Source organism: Orcinus orca, chromosome 13, assembly GCF_937001465.1.
Source record: "Orcinus orca chromosome 13, mOrcOrc1.1, whole genome shotgun sequence".
NCBI classification, from domain to species: domain Eukaryota; kingdom Metazoa; phylum Chordata; class Mammalia; order Artiodactyla; family Delphinidae; genus Orcinus; species Orcinus orca.
The window spans coordinates 70,896,513-70,923,324 of NC_064571.1; the positions used below are offsets into that span (position 1 = coordinate 70,896,513).

General features: G+C 50.1%; 1 protein-coding gene across 2 annotated transcripts in view; it reads right to left on the bottom strand.

Moving 5' to 3' along the window:
• Positions 1–1,728: 1,728 nt before the first annotated feature.
• Positions 1,729–26,812, bottom strand: part of DPYSL5 (dihydropyrimidinase like 5) — an 89,536-nt gene continuing 64,452 nt past the window's right edge. For both annotated transcript variants that reach the window (XM_049696290.1, XM_004268119.4), the window contains exons 4-13: positions 24,674–24,853; positions 23,693–23,761; positions 21,945–21,989; positions 20,034–20,109; positions 18,859–19,015; positions 14,265–14,406; positions 12,957–13,099; positions 10,546–10,753; positions 6,655–6,823; positions 1,729–4,624 (exon numbers count right to left, since the gene is read on the bottom strand). In XM_049696290.1, the coding sequence (XP_049552247.1) occupies positions 4,539–4,624; positions 6,655–6,823; positions 10,546–10,753; positions 12,957–13,099; positions 14,265–14,406; positions 18,859–19,015; positions 20,034–20,109; positions 21,945–21,989; positions 23,693–23,761; positions 24,674–24,853 (1,275 nt within the window). In that variant the 3' untranslated portion in view covers positions 1,729–4,538. The remainder of the gene's footprint in view (positions 4,625–6,654; positions 6,824–10,545; positions 10,754–12,956; positions 13,100–14,264; positions 14,407–18,858; positions 19,016–20,033; positions 20,110–21,944; positions 21,990–23,692; positions 23,762–24,673; positions 24,854–26,812) is intronic.

Here is a 26,812-nt window from a genome sequence, read left to right on the forward strand (position 1 = left end):
GAAAGTGAAGGGGGCGCTAATAATAATTATTCTGGAGGGCAATAGACTTAAACCAGGACTGTCTGGGCAAACCCGGACAAGTTACCTCTAGGTATACATGTGTGGTTGGTAAATATATGAAGGGAAGCAGGTGAAGAACTCAGCTGCCATCATTATAAGATGGTATCAAGTATCAACAAATGTTAGATCCTTGAATGTTTTGCTGGAAAAGTACTAAGAGCCCTTTCAAATGTGTTATCAGCAACACGGTCAAATAGCCGTTTATTAACTTAGGACTAGAAGGTCTACGCTGCCCGTGTATCGTGAGGTTTCTTCTTTATAACTTGGGTGTCATGAGGCCCATCCTCCTCCACTGCAACAACTGCAAGGCAAATCTTAGTGTTAGGTTGTACCTGTATATAAGAGTCAGCCTGTAATTGGAGTGAAGAAATAGAGGGTGATGGTTGCTTAGCTGCTGGCTGGTTCAGTTTCCACAAATGCAGATTCTTACAAACGATCAAGTGTTACTTTTAAAGTCTGAGTCTGTGGTCTTTTGTTTTCCCACGACTACATACGTACAAAGGCAACCAGTGTCTTCCTGGGTATCTTATTTATTTTTTTTCTATAAACCACCTGCTACCGTGCACATGATCTGCCAAATGAGTTGCCATGCCATTTTTCATTCAAACACTTACAAAGGATTTTTGGCAGTTAATCAAATTCTGGTGTGCTCCCATGCATGCTATGGGGAAACAGGGTAACACAGGTGCTTTGGCCCAGTATCACCCCAGGGACTTGGCATCCTTCACAAGCCCAATAATGGTGTTTCCATCTGGCTCCGAAACCCCAGTAGAACTTATACACACAGCTCATTTCATTACAGTGAAGGGCTCTGTCCTAACTGCAGTGCTCTGGGTATTTCTTTTGGTCATGGGCTGCCTTATTTGCAGGAGGGTTGCTTATTTGGTGAGAACTGAGAAGGTTCTCCGGCTCCCAACTATTTCCCCATTCTACCTAAAATTCCCTCATTAAGGTTTTGTTTTTTGGGGCTAAGAAGTACAAGTGACCCCATAGTACTGGTAGCAACAATTTCACTCACTCTTTAGTGTGAAAGTGTTTGATCAGATAGCCCCCCAACCTCTGGCTGAGATCTAAGAGAAGGTAGATTAGTCTTGATGCAGATGGAAGGGTTTGAAGACACAGTGGGCCAATGCAAAAGGTGGGGTTCCGGAGAGCCAGGGAGCAGCCTGCAGGTCCTTCAAAGACACACTGGCCTTGTACAGTCCTTTGAAATGGGATTTTGTGAGACCATGATTCCAACAGCCAAGAGTTCCAGTGTGAAGACGGGGCTATGGGTTTCCAAAATGGTAACCAAAGGGTGGGTGGGGAAAGCCTAGTCCCATCCCCACTCCTGCCTGCCTTTTGTATCTGATGTCTCCCCCTAATTATTCCTGTTTCAGAGAACTCAGCCCAAACTTGTCCTGGGATATTTGGCACCAAAAACCTTGGTTTTGCTCCCACCAGGAGAGGCCTGACTACTAGCTGTTGGGCCACTGAGGCTCCCATCTCTTAGCATTTTTAATCTTCAGTCTCTGCTCAGGCCTCCCAGTGAGCTGCCACCTGCCACCTAACACAAGTGAAGACCCAAAGCTGACTTTTTTAGCAACTGAAGCCCCATCCCAGCCACTGTGGAAGAAGAGGCCCCCTACCAAGCCCCCTCTTCTTTGAAGAAACACAACTGAGACCAAGTGAGAAGTAGCTACAGTTTAATACAAACCTGCACCAGAACACAACGAGTCGGGCTGTTTTGTTTTTGCCTCAGTCAGGTGGCCAGAGCACAGGACCACGTGTCCTCATGGGGTTGACACAATCTTAGCACCATGACATTTACAGAGGAGTGAGGAAGTCACTTGGGTGCTGGAGGCTCCATCCCGACCCCAGGCTGTGCCTGCCACCTGGGCAGCTGGAGGCGGTTTGGGTTTCCGAGTGGTTCTGTGGTTTCTGGGTCAGTATCGGAAAAGCCCTCATCACGGCATTGGCTTGACCGAGACCTACTGTGGACTCCTAGCACTACACACACGCGCACACACGCACACACACACACAGTAGCACAATTTTCTGGTAACTTAACCCCACAAACCTAGAGAGCAGCTAAGGCAAGAACAACAGTATTTATTCAGCAAGTACAAGACCAGTTTGAGAGCTGCATTCAGTGCAACCAGAGACCCTTTTCATTCCAACCAAGAGCCGATGGGGCTGGTGATGGGGCTGGCTGGAGCTCGGCACAGGGGCAGGGAATGGGTGGCGGGGGGTGACCTTTCATTTGGTTCCTTGAACCTCCTTCTGATTTTCATCTAGAAGCTCCTGGGCAAGGGTGGGTCTATGTAAGGGTCGGGGGTGAATGAAGTGGAAGGCCTTCGATGGACCACACCAACATGTGGTCTCCCAGAGCCACGGACCACGCATCTCTCGGGCGGAGGCACTCAGAGAAGGTAAAGCTTTCCTAGCCCAAGCAGGGATGCTCTGCCCCCTGGCCACCACCACTGCTTGGCTCTTTGGCATCTGCCCAAGGCCCATGACCCAGCAAGGGCTGAAAGGGATAGATGATGCGCACTGTACCACGGGGTCAGCGTCACACAGTTTCCTAGGCTCAGATCCCCACCAACTGTCCCCATGGCCACCACCCTCCATGAGTGTCTCTGTTGCCTCTGCTTCCTGGGTTACTGTCTCAGTCCTCTCAGCTCCTAAGTGAGGATGTGGGGACAGCTCAAACCACAGGGCAGGCCTCCAACAAGTAACTGGCTCTGGCTCAAACAGTGATACGCGTCAGTTTGTTTACAAGAAAAATTTATCTACCTGTGCAAAACAAAGCAGAATGCCTACTGGGAGAGTAAGTCTTTTAGTTGGTTAAACTCTCAGGTGGGATCTGCAAGAGATGTCACTCCACTCCTCCTGTCCACAGCTAGGGTACCCAGCCAAGCTCTTAAGGGCAGTCCTGGACATTTCTGGAGTCAGAAGGCCTAAGCTTTCTGGGCCACAGCTGTGAAATGGGGGGAATAATACATACTTAGCTGTCGTGAGGAGCAATTGAGAGCTCATACACGAAAGGGCTTTGACAACGTGAAAAGCACTACAGAAATGTGCCGGGTATGACCACCGGCCCAAGAGACCAGGAGCCACGTGTCAGCCCGGGTGCTCAGACCAAATGTGCAACGTGATGTCACTCCCCGAGGGGGAACAAGGCTCAGCAAGGGCAGCCTCTAGTGTTTCCATGGAAACCACCTGGAGCTTTGGAGGCAGGGAGGGCCCAACTGGGAGGAGATGGAGGCCACAGGCAGGTTAGGGTGAGGTGCTGACCACAGGAGACTGCAGCCCCGGAGCAGCGCTGTGGGCTACAACCAGGTCCTGCTGGCCTGGCCTCGCACCCGGATCTAGTCCCACCCCCATCTCTCTTAGCAGGCATGAGGCCTCTCGCCAGTCACACGGATGAGCGGCGGGGCCTTGGTCCAGTAGGCGGAAGCGTACAGGCGGCTGGGTGTGTGTGTGTGGCGTTAGTGCTGGGAGTGACCAGGGCCAGAGATGGGAAAGGCCACCCTGCTCCCTGAAGGTCTGCAGGGCCAGCATCCCGGGCACCCTCTCAGGATGCAGGAAACTAGACCAGGAGGGGAGGGGAAGGGCAGGAAGACTCCAGGAAGGGAGAAAAAGGGCCTGCGAGTCCAGTATCCCCCTCTCACCCCTGTCATCGGTGCCCTAGGCTGTCTGGTTGGTGTCGAAGCAGCATCTCCTAAGGTCCACATCTATTCCTGTTTCTATGCTATGCTAGTGACACGAAGCACCGTCATTTTTCACAGGATGCACAAACAAGTCAAACCAAACCACTGCGCAAACCAAACGTGCAAAACAAAATCATATACACGCGCCTGGCACCAGCCTCATGCCCGCCCGGCCAGCCCTTCTGGGCCTGGGACTCCTGGGGGGTGGCGGAGAGGAAGCAGCTGGCAAAGGGCACAGAGTGTCCCAGCCACAACCAAACAGGGGCGGGAGATGAGTGGGGAAAAACCGGATGTCCTGGGCATGGCTGGGATGCTAACACCTGTCTGACTTGGGGAAAGTGACCACTGGGCCGAAGGGGATGGGGGAGGGAGTCCTTTTCTTTTAAAACACATCTGCTAAAGTGCTCTGGACAGCTGGCGGGTCAGCCAGGGGCAGGGCACTAAGGTCGGGCTTTCCCAAGGCCAGCCCAGAGGCGGGTGTGAGAGGAGGGGCGGGGCCAGGCTCTATGCACTGGGCTCTGTGCATAGCATGGGCCCCCGGGAAGCCTGCCGAGGCCAAGGCAGGAAAGGACTGCAGCAGGAGGAACACATCTCAAAGTGCCTGTTAGGGTCGGCTCGAAGCACAGTGAATCACGTGTCAGACATGGGGAGGGCTCCCCGTGTCCCGGGGCCCCCTCAGGTGGTGCGCTGCCCAGCTCGGCCTCTCCCGCCCCCTGCAGCTGTGGCCGGAAGGCGTGTGGGCTGGTGGCAGTGGTGCATCTTCACTTAGGGGGCTGGTCAGTGCCTTTACCAAATGCCACTTGACCTGCCTCCGGGGGGAGCGAGGATCCGAGCTGAGGCTCTCTTTGGAACATGGTCATCGATCTGAGAACCTGCAAGGAAGGAAGCAGAGGGTGAGCTCCCCTGGGTAATAAAACCAGGTCCTCCGTGCTTAGGATCTAATTTAATCCTCAATCCAACTCCATCCTATTTTACAGGTGGGGAAACTGAGGCTCAGGGAAGTTACCTTGGCTAATGTCACACAGCGTTTAAGTGGTAGAGCCTGGACTTGAACCCAGGTCTTCCTGGTTCAGAGCCTCCATGATTAACTGCCTTGCTACGCTGCCTTCACTGCTGCCAGCCCTGGGGGTATGGTCTCTTGCCAAGCACACGGACCAGGGAGATGCCTGTTAGCAAGTGGACCTTTGCACATGTGCCTCAGTGAGCAAGAGAGCGAGAAGGAAGGGTGTGCCACTGCTTTGGAAAATCAAAGAACAGCACCCCAAACGCCCCCACGTCTCGAAGTCCCGAGACTTAGAAAAGAAGGCCTGGGAACTTCCCTGGCAGTGCAGTGGTTAAGACTCCGTGCTTCCACTGCAGGGGACATGGGTTCGATCCCTGGTCGGGGAAACAAGATTCCCACATGCCCTGTGGTGCAGCCAAAAATAAATAAATAAATAAGTAAATAAATAAATTGGAAAAAAGAAAAGAAGGTCTGGGCCCCAGGGAGTGTGATGGGACATCCTTCAGCCTGTCCCATTTAGAACAGACCAGGTTTGGGGCGGAGGGAAGGTGAGAGGCTGCCTGATGTCTGCTGAACCTGAGAGCAGTTCCGCCCAGTCTTGGCTCTGCCCGAGACTTGGGTGGGAGCAGAAGCCAGGGGCCAGAGGGGGCTCGCAGCTCTGGGGGCCTTGCTGCTTCTCCCGAGGCTGGCGGCTGCAGGAAGCGGCAGACCCAGGCAGCCGTGGGGAGCTACACCTCCTGAAGGCCGGGTCTCCCGCTGACACTCCACCCCGCAGATCCCTTTCTGACTCCCTGCACTCAGTCCCATCGCTGGTGGGAGTAGCAGTGGCCCTCAGGGTGGGGGCGAAGTTATCTCCGTAATGAGATTGGCTCTGAGACAATGGGGAGGGTGGTGGAGAGGACCCCTCTCCACAGGCGGTCAGCTCCTCAGTCAAGAACCACCTGAGCTGCGGCCAGCACACGGCTGGGCACAGAGGAAGCTCAGCGGGCAGCCGTGCCCCCCGGCTCTCCCCTGGTTTAGTTCTCGGCCTCTCATGTTAGGACAGTTTGTGGCTGCGTCTCACCTCCCCCAGGATCTTGCTCCTCTCACCTTCCGGCCCCAGCACGGCTCTTGCAGAGCGGAGGCTCGGTCTGCGCCAGGGCTAGTCGTGAAGGCCGTTCAGTGAGACCCGGCCTCTGCCCCTTTCAAGTAGGGATCATGGCTTCCAGCAAAGCTGCTTGCAGGACCAAGGCATCTTACCGTCTCTGCCTGCTCTCCAGTGAGGCTCACCGTTTATGCCGCCATGACCCCCACCTTTAACTACGGCCGAGCACCTGGGACACACGCTGTCGACGATAAAGTCTCTAAGCATAGATACACCCCATATATTCTATATTGTATTACATACAGTACAATTCCCGGCAGAAAAGAAGGTGGCAAACCTGAGGTTAAGATGAGGGAGGAAAGGGTATAAGGGAAATACCACATCTTTCAGCAAGGCTGTTGAGGAGTGGGGTGGGAAATGGGGGTGCAGACCCACGTAGCACAGAGTTAACGCTTCTGCGCTCAGATCGTCTCTGGGGCATCCCTATGCGCAGGGCCCTCAAGATACCTCAAGGGATGAAACTATTTGAACTTAGAAACCACGGGGAAAGGCCCCAAAGGGCCATGGCCTGTTAAGAGTGGCTGGTGCCCAGGGACTGGGAGAGCCCTCCTTCCCCACCCGCCAATGTTTGTGTGTCTATAACATGGGGCCCAGCAGTCATCACCGGGCAGGGGATCGGGGAGGGAGGGAGAAGATGGGGAGGAAAGCAGCATAAACCCCTCTGCCGGGGTGGGGTTCCTAGTCCCTCTGCCCTCCTCCTGTCCCCTCACTGTGGTGGAGATGCAGGTGCCAGGCCAAGTGGCCCTTGCTCTTACCAGAGAGGCTGAAGCTGGATTCATGAAGGTCCCTCATGCCTCCGTGTCGGGTAACAGGCCGGGTAGGAGTGTCTGCGAGTGGCGTTCCCATCTCTTTTTTCCCAGGATGCACAACGACAGCTACATCCCCCAGGTAGGGAGTGCGGTCCACTCCCCTCACCTTTAAGGTCTAGTGAAGGTGGAGAGCAGAAAAGGGGAAAAGATGATGCCATCAGAGCACAGACAGCATCAACCCTCAGGACCAAGCCACCACCACCACCAGAGCCCCCTTGATGGCTGATAAGACTTTGGAAGCTGCCACTGTTCTTAGGACCCAAATTACTGTATGTGACGAAGCCTTCCTACACCTTGAACCCAGGGGTAGAGAATCCGCTTGTACCTCCTAAATAGTGCATATGTGTGGGAGTGCTTGCATGCATGTGCATAGAGATACCCACTGACTCCCCTTGACATGGGTGGAATGTTTTCCAAGGTGGCGGGTAGACTTCTGAGGTATTCAGCTTTAGAGAGCACCCCTCACGCGGAGCAATGTCATCCCCTCACTTGCCAGGCTCTCAAGAGGCCAGGCCTTTTATTGTGATCTGACAACTTTGTGGGAAGAGAGGCTAAATACAGCTGATTTGGAGATTAGTCCCCCGGCAGCAATAGTAGTTAATTTTGTACTCACAAAGGCAATAGAGTTAAGAGCCTATATTCTACAACCAGACTGCCTGGGTTCCACTCCTAGCTCTGTTACGTGTAAGCTGTGTGGCCTTGTGCAAGTTATGTTACCTCTCTGTGCGTGTTTTCTTATTTATAAGAATACAGAGTTGTTATGAGATCAAATGAAATAGAACACGTAAAGCTCTGGCACACGGTGAGTGACATGTAAGTACCAGCAGCTGTTATTATTGCAGGGGTCAGTTCGGGGCTTAATCATATTACAAAGTTCTGCTGCGAGAGGAAGTGTGTCGGAGTGTGTGCATAAGGTCTGAAGGGACAGCGTAAATAATCTACACCCCAGGCACTCTTCAGTGACATAACCTCAATCTCCTCGCTGCACAATGCTTGCTGAAGACCTTGTTGAGAGAAACAACAGATAAGGGTGATTTCTGGAAGGCTCTTCCGCTTACATATTCCTTTGTATTCTCCAACAGATCTGTAGTTGAGCTCAGTCCTCAGAATGTCAAAACTGGTCTGAAGTGTTTTAACCTTTACCAGGCTGCACTTTGGGGTTCCGGGGGTGATGGATGGGAGTACAGACCTGGTGAATCCTGGGTGAGTGACCTTGGCAGGACCCGGCTCCCGGCAGCCCCTTGCTTTGGCTTTATACACTGGTCCCAACCCCAGAGCTACTTTCTTTCCTGAGGACCCTGCTCTGTAGGGCCTGCTTATTTATAATTTGGGGGAAATGAAGTTTTTTGCATACCTGCATTCTGTTACATAAGGGCTATACCAGAGAATAGGGAATAGAATTGGCTTTTTCTTGAGGACCTTATGTTGTCATTATAAGCGCTTTGGATAAAGGGCCTCTGAGTTGAATTTATATCAGTCCTAGAAGCTGAGCTCTTCCACTATATCTGGCCCTAAGAGCGGTCTGATGTGAATTGGTATCTGTCTGACATTCTTGTGAGGTTGGTTTTTATTTATTTATTTATTTTTATTAGTTTTGGCTGCGTTGGGTCTTCGTTGCTGCACGTGGGCTTTTCTAGTTGCCACGAGCGGGGGCTACTCTTCCTTGTGGCACGCGGGCTTCTCATTGCGGTGGCTTCTCTTGTTTCGGAGCACGGGCTCTAGGTGCACACAGGCTCAGTAGTTGTGGCTCACGGGCTCTGGAGCACAGGCTCAGTAGTTGCGGCACACGGGCTTAGCTGCTCCGCAGCATGTGGGATCTTCCTGGACCAGGGATCGAACCCGTGTCCCCTGCATTGGCAGGTGGATTCCTAACCACTGCGCTACCAGGGAAGTCCCAGGTTGGTTTTCAGAAGGGCTTCAAACGCTTTCTCTGCCCTCTTTTGATCCTATTTCCTGACTAAAACATCTTTTTTGGGGAAAGCCACAGAACTGTTTAAAGATTTTTTTTTTCAAATTGAGATATAATTCACATACCATAAAATTCGCCATTTAAAAGAATACATTTCAGGGGTGTTTAGTGTAATTCACAAGTTTGTACCACCAACACTGTGTAATTCCAAAATGTTTTCATCACCCCCAAAAGAATCTCCGTCCCCGTGAGCAGTCACTCCCATTCTCCCCTCTGGCCAGCCCTAAGCCACCACTAATCTATTTTCTGTCTATGGATTTGCTTCTTCTGAACATTTCATACGAATGGAATCATTTAACATGTGGTCTTTTGTGACTGGACTCTTTCACTTAGCATGATGTTTTTAAGGGTCACGCGTGTTGTATGTAGCATATATTAGCACTCCACTCCCTTTTATGGCTGAATAATATTCCATTGTATGGATAGACCACATTTTGTTTATTCAGTAGTTGATGGATGTGTACATTGTTCCCACGTTTTGGCCTTTATGAATAACGCTGCTATGACATTCATGTACAAGGTTTTGTGAAGACACATATTTTCATTTTTCTTGACTCTGTATATACCCAAGAGCTGGGTTATTTTGGCGACGCTATAGCTAACATTTTGGGAACTGCCAAACTGGTTTCCAAAGTGGCCGCACCTTTTACATTCATCTGACGATGAACGAGGGCTCCAATTTCTCCATAGCCTCACTGACACTTGTTATTTTCCGTTTTCTTATTTTAAATCATTGCCACCCTTGGTCAGGTAGTCTAGCGTGTGAATGCGTCGCTCTTACAGTTCTTTGTGGCACGTCCCCCAGAGGTGGGGCTGAGGTCTCCTGCCATTGTCCACATCTGGGAAGCATATTGGAGATGGGACCATTCACCTACCTGAGAGATCCTGAGTTCGCTTTTGAATTGAATACTGGGATAACTAAAGTCCTGCTTTTTTTTTAGGTAATCCAAGTCTGCTCCCTGATAGAAGACCTGCATTTGGGCTGGGGCTCCCAGGCCCTTGGTCATGATATTTCTAAGAACACCCACCCTTTCTAGACAGAATCTGGAAGTAGCTAGGCGGGAGCGTTTTGGACCATAATAATATTGCTTTATGCCGGAGGAAGGGAAGGGGAAACCTCATGATGCTTTCACCTGTCAGTTTTGTCAGATTTGTTCTGATGATTTGGGTTCTCCACCCAGAGGCCGGAGCTGCAGTTGGTTCCCAGCACCCAGAGTTGTCAGGACAGCTCTCAAAGATAAGGCTGGACAATCAATCCCCAAGCAACGAGGGAACAGCCAGTCTTCTTTTGGGTGAAACTCTACCCAGAGTTCGGTATCCCTGGGGATAAGGTGGAGCCCCAAGCTTCAGTGAACACCCAGGGTGTTTACGGAATCCGAGGACTGGATGAAACTCTCACGATAAGACCTCAGGCCACCCCCGCATGGCAGTGAGCTAGACCTGGCTTGACCACTTCACTGGGGGGCCCAGACCCAGCACAGCCCACCCAGCCTACTGCAGTTACAGGGCGGCTGTGGGGAGTTTGGGGAAAGAGCATCTCCAGGGCAAATATGACAACCCAGGCCAAGCCAGGAGTCCCCTGCCCCTGAGGGACGACAAGAAGCCTGGATGTCAGGGATAGCTATGAGCACCTCACAGTATCCCGGGCTCCCGGGGAGCTGGGGACCCTTCCCAATAAATTTTACTCTGTTACAGGTGCTCCTTTTCTACTATTTTGATTGTTCCCAAAGTGACTATTCAGGCAATAAGATTTGGTGGAAAGACAGAGTGAGAACATCTTTGAGATTTAAAAGTCATATAAGATGTCGCCGCCAGCGGCCTTCAACCTCTTCCCACATGTCTTCTCCGCCCCTACCCCCCCACCTTACCTTTTCTCTCTGGACCAGCTTCTTGTAGACAGTGTCTGGGAAGGACCTCAAGGGGCAGAACTTGCCGGTGCCCTCAGCGCACATGAAGACGCCGTTCTCGTACACGACCCGCCCCCGGCTGATGGTGACCAGGGGTACACCATGGCAGCGCATGTTCTCGTACAGGTTGAAGTCTCCTCCCTGCACCTGGGTGCTGGCTGAGATGGTCCTGGTGGGAAGGCAGTGGCGGGAGAGAACGCTCTGAGAGGAGGTAAAGATGTCACAGCTCAACAGAAGGGAAGGTACTTAGCAGGAAGGGAAGATGCTCAGTGGGAAGGGAAGATGCTCAGTGGGAAGGGAAGATGCTCAGTGGGAAGGGATGATGCTCAGTGGGAAGGGAAGATGCTCAGTGGGAAGGGAAGATCTCAGTGGGAAGGGAAGATGCTCAGTGGGAAGGGATAATGCTCAGTGGGAAGGGAAAATGCTCAGTGGGAAGGGAAGATGCTCAGTGGGAAGGGAAGATGCTCAGTGGGAAGGGAAGATCTCAGTGGGAAGGGAAGATGCTCAGTGGGAAGGGAAGATGCTCAGTGGGAAGGGAAGATGCTCAGTCGGAAGGGATGATGCTCAGTGGGAAGGGAAGATGCTCAGTGGGAAGGGAAGATGCTCAGTGGGAAGGGATGATGCTCAGTGGGAAGGGAAGATGCTCAGTGGGAAGGGAAGATGCTCAGTGGGAAGGGAAGATGTTCAGTGGGAAGGGAAGATGCTCAGTGAGGAAGGATGACCCCCAAAGGCTAGGTTGGACTGTGTGCCCCCAAATTTATATGTAGAAGTCCTAGCCCCCAGTACCTCAGAATGTGACTGCATTTGGAGATAGGGCCTTTAAAGAACCAATGGGTGTCCTGATAAGAAGAGGGAATTGAGACACCAGAAGTGCACGCACAGAGGAAGTGCCTCGTGAAGACAGAGGGAGAAGATGGCCGTCTACAAACCAAGGAGAGAGGCCTCAGAACGAAATCAGCTCTGCTGACCCCTTGATCTTGGACTTCTAGTCTCCAGAACTGTGAGAAAATAAATTTCTACTGTTTAAGCCTCCCGTCTGTGGTATTTTGTTATGGCAGCCCTAGCTGACTAATACACTGGGCTATACTCTAGGGGTCTTTCTGCCAATAGCAATCACTAACAGCGACACCTGCAGCAGCAGCAGGGACCAGCCCCAGGCTGGATGCAGAACCCGGCTTCTCAAGTGCCCTAATGGAGAAGCAGTGTGGGGATCCCAGCAGGGAGGTGCGTTTCTTTGCTATTCAACTTTTTATCTTCAAAATCCCAGCACATTTTTGTCTATCTTGTTCGCTGCTTGTGCACCTAGAAAAGTGCTCAGCAAATGGTGGCACTTTTTGATTTGTTGAGTGACTGAATGAAATTTAACATTAAAAAACAATTCCCATTACCCTGCTCAAATCTCTGAGTAAAGATGATGCCCTGGGGCTTCCCTGGTGGTGCAGCGGTTGGGAATCCGCCTGCCAGTGCAGGGGACAGGGGTTCGAACCCCGATCCGGGAAGATCCCACATGTCGCGGAGCAGCTAAGCCCGTGCACCACAACTACTGAGGCTGCTCTCTAGAGCCCGCGAGCCACAACGACTGAGCCAGCGTGCCACAACTACTGAAGCCTGTGAACCTAGAGCCCATGCTCTGCAACAAGAGAAGCCACCGCAGTGAGAAGCCAGCGCACCACAAGGAAGAGTAGCCCCTGCTCGCCGGAACTAGAGAAAGCCTCTGTGCAGCAATGAAGACTCAACGCAGCCAAAACAAAATAAATTAAATAAATTAATTAAAAAAAAAAGATGATGCTCATAACTGGTGAGTTATCCTGTGGCTTGATAACTCCTGATTCACTTCATTTACCCACTCAACTTGCGTTCATTAACGCCATGGGTGTCAAGCGCTGTGTGCTCAAGGGGACCGACACCCTCAACGGGAGAAGCAGAGTGTTGGTGGAAGAGTCCAGAACTGAGTGTCAGGACATCTATCTGGTTCAGCCAATTATTAGCTATGTCATGTGGGGAGTCCCTCTACTCTCTGCTCTTAGTTTCTTCAACAGTAAAATGGAAATAAGAACTTTAGGCTTAAGTGCTTCTTGGGGCTGTGTGAAAAGCAAACGAGATAGTTGATGTGACCTAGCTCTGAAAAACTGTAAAGTGCTGTGCACATGGAGCTGCACTATAGCAGATCTTCAGCCCTTCTTGTTCACTGTTGCATTCCTAGTGCTTGGACCATGGCAAGCCCTCAAGTATTTGTTGAATTGAACACACCTTAGGGTCATCTTGCTCTATGCTATAAGTAGTGCAAAGATGATATGCTTTTGGAGTTCTGTAATATAAGGCCCTTAAAATCCCAAGTCCCTCTAGCCCTGGAGACTAGCAGCAGGTTTTACTTTGTAGCTTCTGGGTCCCACACCACCACGTCGGCATCGGCTCCAGGGATGATGCGGCCCTTGCGGGGATACAGGTTGAGAATCTTCGCTGCATTGGAACTGGTAACAGCCACAAAACGGTTCTCATCCATTTTTCCTCCAACCTGAAACATTGCAAAAGTGTTAGGTCAACCGAGGCCCTGTGTGTGTGCCTCAAACCCCGGGTCACGCTTGACCCTGGCCTGCGGGCTTTTAGTTGGTCAGAACAATGGTGCTGAGAAGGACAACGCCACGGGCATCATCTCAGATGAGCCAACCTGCTAGGCTTGGTTCCATGCTACTCCTCTCTCCTTCTTGCAGCAATGGGGGCGGGTGGGCCCTGGTTCCAAAAGGTTGCTTTCCTGGTGCAAATCTACCTCCTGTTTGTAAAACCAGGTCTACTCGGTACTCACTCTGGATAAATCAGGAGCTTCCCTGCATCCACGAAGGGACATATATTCTCTCCTGGAAAGGCATCTTATCGTCCCACCCATGAAGGCACCGTGGACCCTTTTCAAAGGGGATTCCGGAGCTGCCTCATGGGTCTTCCCCGAGCTGGTTGTTTAGCTTGCGGATTTCAAATCTCTTTGGCCTCATACTCTATGCTGCATTTAATCTGTGATAGGTCAAGATCAAAACTACTTATTCTTCATGGGCAGAACAGGAGGTATTCAAATGAAGTCCCAGCCTCTATCTTTATTATTGGACAAAAGATATCAAGATCTTTAAAAAGGTTCATATCCCTTGGCCCAGAAATCCGCTTCTAGGAATCTGTCCTCAGGAAATAATTAGAAATGCTGATGTACACTCATGAACAAAGAGATTCTCTGCAGCATTATTTCTAAGAGCAAAAATTTGAAACAGCTGAAAGTTCCAAACATCGTGGAAGGATTAATTGAAACATGGCACTGCCGTTGGAGGGAATATTATTTAGCCATTAAAAATGTTTTTAAAGAATTTTTACTGATATAGGAAGACACTCAAAGTACACTGTTATATGAAAAGAAGATGAACCCAGTAATTAAAATAATGTATAGTACATGCATAGAGCTGGAAAGAAATATACCAAAATATTAATAATTTCCCAGTATGGAATTATGGGGTTTTTTCCTAATACTTTTCCGTATTTTCCAAATTTTTATGCTAGGCATTATTACCTTTCTGATCAGGAAAAAAACCAGACCTTTTCTGTTTTCCTTTTGAGTGAAACAGGAGCTGTGGTTGACCCAGCCCTCCTAAGGGTGAAAATTCTTCCGAGGCCCAGAGTGGGGAGGGGTCGTGGGAACATACCACTCCTCTCTCCCAGATGACGCTCATGCGGTCCTGTACGCCACTCACGCCGTGTGGGATCTTGGTGAAGTCCTCCTTGCCCATAGCTTTCTGCTTCGTGGTGAAAGGCCGGTGATCTGACGCCACAATGTTCAGAGTATCACTGGGTAGAGAGAAGGACATGACCAGTAAGGGGAGGGGAGGCCAGGGTCCCAGAGGGTGGGGACAGGGACAGAGATAAACCCTTCACTTGGAAACCCAGCAAAGCTGGTTTCAATCTCAGCTCCGCCACTTCATAGCTGTATGACCTCTAGCGAGTTATCTGTGAGAACCTCAGTTTACACATCTGCAGAATGAGTGTATGTGCCAACTGTGGCACAGAATGCCAGCGTCACGGGAGACACTGAGAGTCTTTGGATGTTAAGAGAACTAACGGGTGGAGAAAAATTGAACTTAAGAGTTTAACCAAGGGCTTCCCTGGTGGCACAGTGGTTAAGAATCCGCCTGCCAATGCAGGGGACATGGGTTCAAGCCCTGGTCTGGGAAGATCCCACATGCCGTGGGGCAACTAAGCCCGTGCACCACAACTACTGAGCCCGCGTGCCACAGCTACTGAGCCTGTGTGCCACAGTTACTGAAAACCGCGCGCCTAGAGCCCGTGCTCCACAAGAGTAGCCACCACAATGAAGCCCGCACACCGCAACGAAGAGTAGCCCCCGCTCGCTGCAACTAGAGAAAGCCTGCGCACAGCAATGAAGACCCAACGCAGCCAAAAATAAATAAATAAATTAAAAAAAAAAGAGTTTAACTAAAGTGAGAGGGTGGAGGTAGTTTTACTTCCATAGAACCATATGCCGACTCCCTCTCATCTCCCTCCTCAACCTGCACCAGGCCCTGCTGGCAATAAGCATGTGCTGGTAAAACACTCGAGTTCCATGTTAAGCTTTGCTTGGAGGTGAGGGCTCTCCTGGCCCTGCAGGGAAGAGGAAGGACAAGACGGAAGAGAAGTCTGCCTTGATCAACCAGCAACGACATGCCAGCGGTTCATCGCCGCTGCCATCTGTGAACATGGTCCTCAAATGGTTGCTGAGGCTACGGTGGGTAAGGCACGGCCAGGCTCTCGAGGGGTTCCGGGCCAGCTCAGAACTCGGGGCAGAGACTTACATCAGTGAGAGTGCACATAGCATGCCACTCTGTGGCATGGGCTGGTAGCTCCCTGCGCCAAAGGCGCTGTTCTGGGCCCTCTCAGAGACTGCGGGAGGGGCTCTTCCACAGAGCAGAGGGTTTATTCTAGGGTCTCCTGGGGATCCCCACATCCCCCAGACCTGCAGAACCCACCAGAGATAAACAGAATCTTTAGGTTTTCACTTTCTCCTCAGGGATCCTCCAGACACCCGGGTAGGGCTCAGATCAGAAGATGCCCATCAGAGTCCTGGGTTGAGGGTCTGGGACCCCAGGACCCCATGCTTTAACTGACAAGTCTTACTGAGCACCCACTTTTCTAAAAAGGCCCCTACACAAACAAGTGCTTACTAGGCAAGAGTGAATGGGGGGGCACATTCCAAAAGGGCTTTTGGGGTCCCCTGATGCTGCCCTGAATCTGAGAGGTATGACAGACCCATCCTTACTCTTTAAAGTTTAAAACACCACTGACTTTTGTTAAGTACTTTAAAAATATATATGTTCAAATGAAAAAATTTCTGATCCCTTTGAGAAGTCAGATTTTAAACAAAGGACAAATCCTTATATCTATAGATTGTACTTATTACCCTGGTATATTCGAAGAAACCACATCCTAAAGTAGATCATTATGAAACAGCTCATATTTTCTTATAGAAATATGATAATTGGTGTCTGGGTTTTCTATCAAGTATTTTGCATAATACCAATTATCACCAACAATGTCATAGAAGCAAAATTATAGTAATCATAAATTCCTAAAAATGTAAAAACTATGCTCCAAATTCTATAAAACTGCACACGTTTACAATATGCACTGATTAAAGAAGGGATTTGGGGACTTCCCTGGTGGCACAGTGGTTAAGACTCTGAGCTTCCAATGCAGGGGGCCTGGGTTCGATCCCTGATCTGGGAACTAGATCCCACATGCCGCAACTAAGAGTTCGTGTGCTATAACTAAGGAGCCAGTGAGTCGCAACTAAGGAGCCCATGAGCTGCAACGAAGGAGCCCGCCTGCTGCAACTAAGACCCAATGCAACCAAATAAATAAATAAATATTAAAAAATGGGATTCAAACTATTCTCATAATAGTTCACATGAAATTATAATTCTATTTAAATGAATAGAAGTTAGTTAAATAATTTAAATAGGGCTTCCCTGGTGGCGCAGTGGTTGAGAGTCCGCCAGCCGATGCAGGGGACACGGGCTCGTGCCCCGGTCTGGGAAGATCCCACATGCCGCGGAGCGGCTGGGCCTGTGAGCCATGGCTGCTGAGCCTGTGCGTCCGGAGCCTGTGCTCCGCAACGGGAGAGGCCACAACAGTGAGGCCTGCGTACCGCAAAAAATAAAATAAAATAAAATAAAAATAATAATAATTTAAATAAATTTGACAAAATAGGCTAGATATAAAAACTTGAATTATTCGATTACTAATACTTTTCTTCCCCTGCCTATTTAAATTTGTGTGGCTTTGGGCCCTGTAATTTGGGTGGGTTGGGAGTTTTACTACCTTTTTGTTCTTTCAGTAAATTTGCTTGTGGCAAGCAGAGGTATTTCAAAAGATTCTTTGATCTTGGAACTGAGCCCAAATTCTTATAGTGGGTTCTTGATACTTGTTTGTTTTTGCTGTGTTGATGATGATGAAAAGGAGGCCGGTTTTTCCCAACAACAAGCATTTTTAAAAGAAAGAGCTGATCTAGCATTTCTCCCTTTACTCTCTCAAATTGGTTAAATCTGTCAGAGCTGCCACTGCTCAGAATCACAGCAAAACTATGGGACAGACTTTAATTACTGCCACTGTGCCACAGCATATCTTGCCCCTCCAGGGGCCACCTTCACCCCGGGACCCTACTGCCTGCACTCCAGTTGTATTTGGAAAGCCCCACACTGCTCTTTCGGTTGTTAACGTAGCAGGATGTGGAGTGGAAATTTTCCAGTTGTTAGCCAACCAGGACTGAAAACTAAGGACATGGATGAAATAAAAGCCCCATTATCTAACGACAGCCACCTCCAACTAGGGCTGGTCACTTACCTCAACACTCCCCCCACCATCACCCTAACAGAGGTGTATCACCACCCCTAGGTCTTATAAAAGCAGAAGACAGGGAGGGCGACTGAGGTGTTGGCAGAATGGTGAGTCCTGCAGTCTCTCCCTTCTTCCTCTTTTCATGGGTTGAATGGTGCTTTCCTCTCCCCCAACTAGTCTCAAGAGGGGACATTTCAAGAGGTTCACCTGTGGAGAACAGAGGTGGCAGCAGCGGGCACCTGCCTGAGCCTCTGGGTGAGGAGAGCCAGGGGTGGGGGCCAGCCTGCCCTCCCACCGTAGGGAGTGGCAAAGCGGTGTGAGCTTGCTCTGGGCCCCAGATACTGTAGAAGGTGGCCAGGCTTAAGTTGCTTGGCCAGATTCTTGTGCACAGGGAATTGCTAGTTCTGGAAGCCGGGAAGGTACAGGAAGGAGACGTCAAGCTGCACTCCATCTCCTGTGTCAGAGGATTGCGTGAGGGTGACTCAAGGGAGCCTGTATCTGGGCACATGCCCCATACAAGGAGGGCCCCAAAGGCCAGTCACTTTTAGCCAGAGAAGCAGCGACGATTAGTGCAGGAGTACAGATCGTGCTTGGGTATGGAATGGAATTCGCCACCCCTTTAATCCTAACCCCTATTAATTCTCTGAGCTGGGGGGTGGGGAGGGGAAGAGACTGACTTTTAAACTGAACTGGACTTCAATAAGCAAAAGAGAAGAAAAAGCAATGGCCTTTACCCGTATCAAAATGTCACTAGAGGCAAGAAAGAATTTGAAGCAAAACGAAACAAAATCTTTCCATGTTTGTGTCCCACCAAATTCAGACTATTCATTAAAGCATTTTATTTAGACCTGGATGGAATGGGGAAAAGCAGTGTCAGAAAAAGAAGAGCTGGGGAAAGGGAGGTCTGGAGGAAGATGCTACGGGGAAAGAGGGAGAAGGTGCAGAAGGAAAAGGGGAAGAGGAAAGAAAGGAGGGAGAAACACACAGAAGGAGGGAGGTACATACAACGAGAGAAAACAACGTGGGACACCATGAGAAGAGGGAGAGGTGAAGAAAGACGAGAGATAGAAAGATGCACAGATTTTCTAGGGTAAGTCAGAGACCACATCCTATAGTTCCCCAGTGGTCTCCAGTGTAAGGTGTCAATATCCTTGGAAATTCTGAATAGCCACTGTTCACGGTTTTATATACGCTCTTTACTCGTCACCTCAGAAGCTCTCATCCGAATCAAGTGGTGATAGGAGCTGCATGGAGAAGCTAACAAAAGCAAAAACCCTCCTCTGGACACAACGAAATCAAACTTAGGTCAGGTTTGGGGCCTCTACGATATCACCTCAAAGATCTACAAATTCCCGGAATGGCGCACATTGTGAGACAATGCCGCGCCGTGGTCCTGCTGAAACACCTTACTTGGCCAGCAGGCTCATGAGGTAGGTTGAGGTGTTGGTGTCCAGTCTCAGGGGAGGCACCGTGACATAGGCGGCTGCATGGGACCAGTCCTGGTGGTAGTAGTGTAAGCCCGTCAGTGTGGCATGCGCGGTGGTGGTCTCGGCCAGCACGACCTTCCCTGAAAGAAGAGGGTTCAAACCATCACCAGGAGGCCAGTGAACCTGGGAGATCGTTGGTCTGAGCCTCTCACGAGGCAGGTGAAGGAGCTGAAGTCAGAGAGGAAGGGACTTGCCCGAGCTCAGCTGGGCATTTGAGGGCACAGCTGGGGTCAAGGTCAGACTGTTCTCTGTCCCCGTGCTGACTGCTGGCAAGAACAGAAGGGCGAGGGCGCCGAGGCGGGGCAGCACTCGTCTGTTTCCTGAGCAGGCGGCTGCCGGGAGCAGCTTCAGGAGAAAACTGGGGGTGGCACCGTAGCAGGGGATAGAGGGCAGGGAGACGGAGGTGGGAGACTGGAACGACAGCGCAGGAGAGACGGCGAAGGGGGTCCCGCTGAAGACGCAAGAGGCAGGGTTTGGAGGGCAATGTGGTGGGAAGGCTGAAGGCCCTTGCCCCCAATTTATATCCTCAGGTTTGTGACCGTGACCTGTTTCTCCTGTTACTGGGCCCTCACTGGCACCCCGAGCTGGACTGGGAGTACAAGCACGTACAAAGCCTTCAGGTGCTGCCAGGTGCTCCGACACACAGGTGCCCTGGGGCTGGTACACTGGGTTCCTGAAAGGGACGCTGGGCCCTCACAGTGTCGTTTCTCCAGGGACTTCCCAGGCATTTCCCCCCTGAAATGCCCGTTGGAACTGGTCCAGGATTTCATGTTGGTTACCAACGCAACCACTAGCAAAACCCAAGAGACTGAAAAAAATACCAGTTAATGAGTTGATTGAAAACTTGGAAAATTTTACCAGACCCAGGAGAGGTGACGGACACTTCTGTAAAGCTGTTATGCAAACAAATGTGCAGAGGGAAACACTGGTGCTAATGCCCTGAACCCAGGCCAGTGCAGGGTGCTTGTGAGGAAGACAGCCAGAGAGGAAAGGGAAAGGCAGGCTCAGCGCCTGGCCCCAGGAGCCGGGCTGGGAAGTGCATGGAGCTGCTGGGCCCCACCACACATGGGCGCTGCTCAGCCCAGCCTACGGACTCACCTTGCATCTTAGCAGCTGCAATAACGTCACCGGCCGAGATGCTGGACACGTTGACCAGGTAGATGGGACAGTGAGTCTAAGGACGGGAAACACGGTGGGAAGGAGAGAGCATCAACCCCATAACCTAACAAGGACCAAGGTGACCGGACCAGCCCAGTCCTGGCCCCAGCGCCGCCCCCTGCATCGCTTAGCACTCCCCTCAGGGTGGCGGTCTTCTGCTGGGAATGCAGGGCTGGTGGCTGCAGGCTGGGGAACCCCACGAAACAAGGAGGGGACAGGCAGCGCCCAGCACCAGAGCCCAGCAGGGGGACATCAGGGCAAGATGCCAAGTGCTGAACCTCACATTTTCTACCAGCCAACACCTAGACTATTTACAACTTGAAATGAGGGACTCTTCATTTCCTATTCATGAACGTGATGACCTAGAGACAGCTGTGTATTATATCCCATATCTAAAATGATGATGTCTGCCATCTGAGGGCTGCTTTATCAGTAGACAGAATGTACCCTGGAGAAGAAACAATACACAAGAGGTTCAGGGCTCACAGTCTACACCAGACAGGACCGGTCTTGCAAATGGACACCTGGATTATAATACTGATTGGCTTTTCCTCTATCAAGCTGCGTGACCACGGTCCACGGCTTCACTTCTCTGGGCATGTGTTTGAACTAAGAAAACGAGGAGCTGCCCTTCTGTTATTCAGATCTTTCCTAATTCTGGGGTAAGTTTCCATCAGGAAGTAATTGATAGCGTAACTATTGTTACGACAGTAAAACAATGTCCTTGTCCAGCTCCTGGACTTACAAAGGGCTAATGGGAAACTGTTTTCCCAAATGTTATTCTAATGCCTTCTTTGCCTGTCACATTAGGAGGATAGAGAATTTAGGGGCTGGCCTGACATTTGATGTGCTTGGCACAAGTTTCCTGACTAATGCTGAGACCAACTGGACCTCCAACCTCTGTGTTCCCCTGGCGTTCCTAACACCACATCCTCAGCTCACAGCCTTCAGGGTAGCCTAGGTCTTTCTGGAGGAGAAGTTCTTAAGTGTTAGCGCCCTTTGGGATCATTAGCGGGCTTGTTAAAACACAGGTTGCTGGGCGTCACCCCCAGTTTCTGATTCAGTGGGTCTGAACAGGCCTGAGCATTTGCATTTCTGAGTTCCTATTTCTAACAAATGATGTTGATGCAGCTGGTCCAGAGACCACACTTAGAAAACTAGAGTTCAGATTATCTGAGCAAATAGAACACTTAATGATGGTTTAGGAGGAGAAAGGATCTTGGTACAGTGTTCTCCTGTTTTTAAAGTGCTTTTCCTTCCACGACTCCTTTGATCCTCACAACCGTCCTGTGAGGAGTGGGTGATATTATCATTCCAATTTTAGATAATAAAATAGTCTCTCGGAGTGGTTGATTGACTTGCGTGGGACTGGAAGCTTGTCTTTGGTCAAGGCCCCAAGGTGTGTGCTCATTCCCACCACCACACTGCATCAGCGCCCCCTTACCCTGAACCATACCAAGGAAAAATCATGAATGGCCCAGAGGCGGAGGTTCGAATCATGATTCTCTAAGCAAACGTCTCTCTGCTCCTCTACAAGGAACAGATTCCAGCTGCCATGAGGCTCTGTGGTCCCCACCTTGCCCTGCCTCTGCTGGGAGGCATTTCCATTTGAGCAATGAACCAGGTCTCAGCAAGATCAGCAGGGTAGAACGGAGAGCCGGTGGCAGGGAGGACTCCTGCCAGGTCTGTGGGAATAGCAACGGTGTTGTTCATTCAGCAAACGGTGTTCATTGGCGGTCCTGGGAGCCAGGCATGGGGCTGGCACCCAGAGCAGAATGGGACTCTACTGTACAGGCTGGGCTCTGACCCCAGAGTTGAGAATGGGCTGAGGGTGAGCTGGGGTCTACTTACTCTGTTTGCAATGGTGATAACTCGGTGAGTGGCTTCTGCCTCCACCTGTTAGAAACAGAGGACAGGAAGAAAACAACTTCACCATCTCCCCAAGCAAGCTTACATCTCCCTGACACCCCACCTCGTACGCAGAAAGTGCTGGAATGTCTGACTCAGAGCTGGAGTGACAAACAGCACCCACAGGGGCTGGCTCGGGGGGAAACCCTGGGCAGGGGCACCAAGCTCCAACCACCTCTGCTCACAGTGAGAGAACCCCGGGACTTAGGGTTCTAGGCACGTCTTTGCTGGATGCTACTCAGGGCTTAATTAAAAGACGACAAAACAAGAACAAACGAAAACCTGCAGTCACATCTCTCCCTGGTTTCTGGCGCATTCTCTCCACAGCCATCTCAGAACTGTAGCAAAGGAGTAACACTGAGTGATTTCAAGCTGAAGATTAGCCTGGATCGGGATTTCTGAACCTCGGCACTAGCGGCATTTGGGGTGAGATAATCCTTTGTGGAAGGGGCTGAACAGACACTGCAGGCTCTTTGGCAGCACCCTTCACCTCGACCTAGTAGATGCCAGTAACATCCTCCCCCCAGGTTGGGATAACCCAAAATATCTCTGGACATCGCCAAATGTCCCTGGGGAGCAAAACCTCCTTAGATGCTCCCCTTTAATCAGTAGATGGTGAAGGTGGTATTCTTGCTGTTACTGCCACTACGGTCAGCACCGCGCTCTTCCCCTCATAGAACTCCACAAAGCCCAGTCCTGTGCTCATCCCCCCACCCCTCTTCTCACAGGCACTCTGAGTGCCTTGTTGAAGCTGGTGTGTCTTTCTCTATCAACTCTGAGGTGCCCAAACAGGAGCTATATTCAAGCGCTCTCACAGACAGAGACAAACCCACGGTAGGAGTAAGGTGGGACCCCCGCCCACACCAGGCTGACCCACTGTAGGCTGACTTGGTTCCTGTCTGATGACAGAACCATCACATCCTGTCTCCAGCTCCTCGTCCCCCAAGGCCTCCCCATCAGTCCCTCATGGACATCCAAGCACCACTCTGAATTTAAGGCTTTGAAGAAATGGAAAATAGCTCTCCCCTCACCACTGGTAAGGCATGTCCGAACAGGGTCATAGGGCAAGAACACATTATTTATCTAATGTGATCCTCCAGAGCCGAATTCTTCAGCAAGGGGGACCTGGGGGCATTTGTGTCGACACCCTGCAAAACTGTGCAAGGATAAAACCAGAGGGCAGAGGGAGAGCAGGGCTTAGTCACCATCTCAGCAACGAATAGGAAAAGGGGGAAAGAGCACAGACACGCATGTGCCTCTCGTTTCTAGTGGGAAGGGTCCAAAGTTTTCCACAGATGCTCAAAGGGATCTCAGCCCCAAAATGCCAACTCACTGGCTTATAATCTGGAATTTCTTCTAACATCTAAAGGCCCTTTCAGTCTGTCTTTTCTCTCCCGATTCAATTTTGGCCAAAGCAACCCCTGGCATGTTCACATGGCCTCCCTCAGACCCTTGAAATCAGCCCCCAGTGAGGTGGGTCTGTTTCCCCAAAGTTGTCTTCCCCAAGGAAGCTGAAGGGCAGGTCGGCCGTAGCATGGAGGAAGTTGTTCCCTGGGAAGCTTCCAGATGGGAATTTCACCCATGAAGAAAGCAATACCATACAACTCGTATTTACCGATGACTCTTCTATCCTAAAAGTTCTGTGAATCTATAGGAAAGATGATGACCAAGAACACGGATATCTTCCTCACCTCCTCTGGACGGCTGATCTCAATTCCTTCTGGGCCTGTGATACCCAAATCTAGCGCCTCCTTTGCACCCTGAATAAGAGCAAAAGAAAGAAAATTGAGAGAATCATAGAGATACAGAAAAATACTGAACCCAAGGGACAGTAAAATATTTTCAGCACAGCCCATTCCAATAGGTTTGCTGCTTTTCTCACTTCTGTAATACCCATCTTAGAACGAGGGCAGGAGTAGGACAGGGACCCCCTGAGTCTCACTTCATAATGATTGAAAATATCTTTTCCTCTTAAAAATACAGTTCAGTCACCAGCCAACAGGCCTGGGACACTAAAGACAAACACTGTTTATTGATCTGCAAATCAGAATTTCCTCACTGGAAATCTAGTTAAATCTCCAGCTTCCACAGATGCCTAGATTAACCTTTACCCCAAGTATCCTACTTAAGATCCAGTAGTACAAAGGGGCTTGTCTGTCTTGGTACCAGGGAGAAGATCTCTATAATACCTCAGGTCCGCTGAGGAGGTACAGGAAAGTGGAATGTTGACCCTTATTTATTCTGTACGTCACATCTCATTAAAAATATTTCTTATTAAAAATATTTTTAATATTTTAATTTTTATATTATTAATAATATTAAATTTTTTATTTTATAAAAATATTTTTAATATTTATATTTAATATTTTTAATAATAATATTCTCATTAAAAATATTTCTTGGAATTTAAGTATCATATTTGAATGAAGACATCGTCATCCAAGACTTAGAAACCCTTTTGGACTATATAGAGAGATTTGTTTTTTACAGACACTAGAAAAGTTTGGATTTTCGGACAGAGATCTGTCATCTGGGCTGTTAACATCTCACTTTCATTTATCATTTGTTTTATCTGAACCCTGTAGGGAGGGTCATGGGTGGTCAGGAATCCCCCAGAGAACTGTCTGTATCGGTGCTCCCCCAACTTCCCCCAACATTCTCTACTGCCTTGCCTCGGCCACGAGCTCCCCATTTTCAGCATGGACCCGGGCGATCGCCCCAATATCCTTGCAAGCGTGCAACACTTGGTACAGTTCGCTGTCCCGAAGCATATACAAGTCCTTGTAGGTCATGAACATCTGGAACGAGTTGACACCCTTCTCCCTCACCAGGGTCTCCATTTCTGCTTTCACCTGGAAAGCAGAATGCAAAGGCAATGCCACGTGAGTACAGAGGGCCAAGAAGCTGACTGGCAGGCGCTGGCCCAGCGCGGAGGAGAGGTGGCTCTGTCGCCACATGACCACCCGCAACCTTGCAGTATCTCACTCTCCTCTCACTCCACAGGCTGCTGTGAGGTCACGTGAGCAAATGGATGCGAAAGTGTTTTGAAAACTGTCCAGCGTGACACAAATATAGAAACAAGATCTGGGCATGTTTCTCCTATCACATAAGCTTGTCCTGTGTTTCTGCCTCCAAATCAGCCTTATTGGTAAATGCACTAATGACTTTTACACCTGTGGCCAGTTCCCTCCGCCCCCATAACAGAAGGGGTGTACAGAGAAGGCGTACTAATGCTAAAAATCCAGAGACCTGGGGAAAATCTAACTTAGGGACAAAGCCAAACATGAAGCAAAGCTATGTGAATAAGGAGATTCATCCCAACATTATTTATACTAGGAAAAAATGGAAGAAACATCGGTCCAACAATAGGAAAATACATTGTGATTCGTCTACTTGACAGAACATTAAGTGGCCACGGCATTGATGGTCATGAAGACCATGCAGCCAGGTGGAAAATGCTCACACTTAAGAGAAAGAGTTACTATGAAAAAAGACCAGAAGGAAATAAGCTAAAATAACAATAGTGATTGTGTTGGGGTGACTGAATCATGTGCTTCCTTTCTTTTCTATTTTTAAAATCTGTAATTAGAAAAAAAATTGGTTATTATAAAAAAGAATTAAAAATTCTAGATGCATGAAAATCCCCACAACCTTTGGGGACTTAGGGATAGCTGACTTGGCCTCAGTGTTGCTGGGAATCTGAGCAGACCCTCTCTACTCCAGGCCACTGGAGGAGGGAAGGGAGAGAGGCTCAGGGTAGGGGTCGCCCATCCAGGAGGGTGTCCGAAGTGGACAACACTTCCATCTGAGATAAAGGATGGCTAACATTCAGTGCGGTCTGTACCTTTTAGCCGGTACCAGGAGGGGGATCTTCATGTGTGAGTTTGGGGGGTTCCATGGCCTTTCATAAGCACCAGTTTGGATATAATGGACGAAACTGTGTAAGCCCCACGCTCAAGGCTTGTGCCTGAGGGCAGAAGTACAGCCAGGCTTTTAAGTCACTGTCTCGGAAGGGAGCCAGGCCCTTTAGATCAGGATCCACAGCTGGAGAACTTTGCAAAATCGCTTAATGCTTATTTATGGTTAAGATTCCAGGGGCACCCACTCAAGTACTGAGTGGCACATGGTGATTAATGAGCACTTGATGAAAGAATGAATATCCAGGTCGCTTCCCTGGGGTAAGAAGCAGTAAAACTCCAGAAGTGAAGCAAAATCTAAATGCCTGTGTATCTGTATTCAGGAAGAACGAGGAAGAGGGAATCGGGGAGCAGGGACTGGACTCTGGCCCTGGGGCCTGGGCAACAGGAGGCCAGGAAAGCCAGGGGCACAGAGGCTGAGCTGAGAAAGGGCCCAGTGGGAGTCACACACCAGGAGCAAACTCAGGGTGCCCAGAGCAGGAGCTGGGGCCCAGCAGGAAAAAAGCACCCCAATCCATTCTTACCAGGTGGCACTGAGCCAGGACGGGACCCTCTGTTCTGAGACCTCAGTGCTGTCACTCCAAGCACAAAATGATGTGACCCTCAGGGCTGACCCTTACTGAGCTTGCTACTCAGCTGCAACCCCTTAGGGGTTGCTACATAAGTGACACCTTATGTAGAGCGTCAGGACATGCTGAGCGCCTTGTGGTCAGAGCGCTGGAAAACTGGCTCTTTAAATTAAGCAAAACAGGCCTCCCCCCGTATAGAATCATAAGTGTTTTTTCTTCTGGCATTTGGAGGAGTTAGGATGGAGGTGGGAGGGGTGTTCCACACCGCAGGACAGCATCACCCCCCCAGCTGGCTCTCACCAGATGGCCCCTCTGCCAAAAAGAG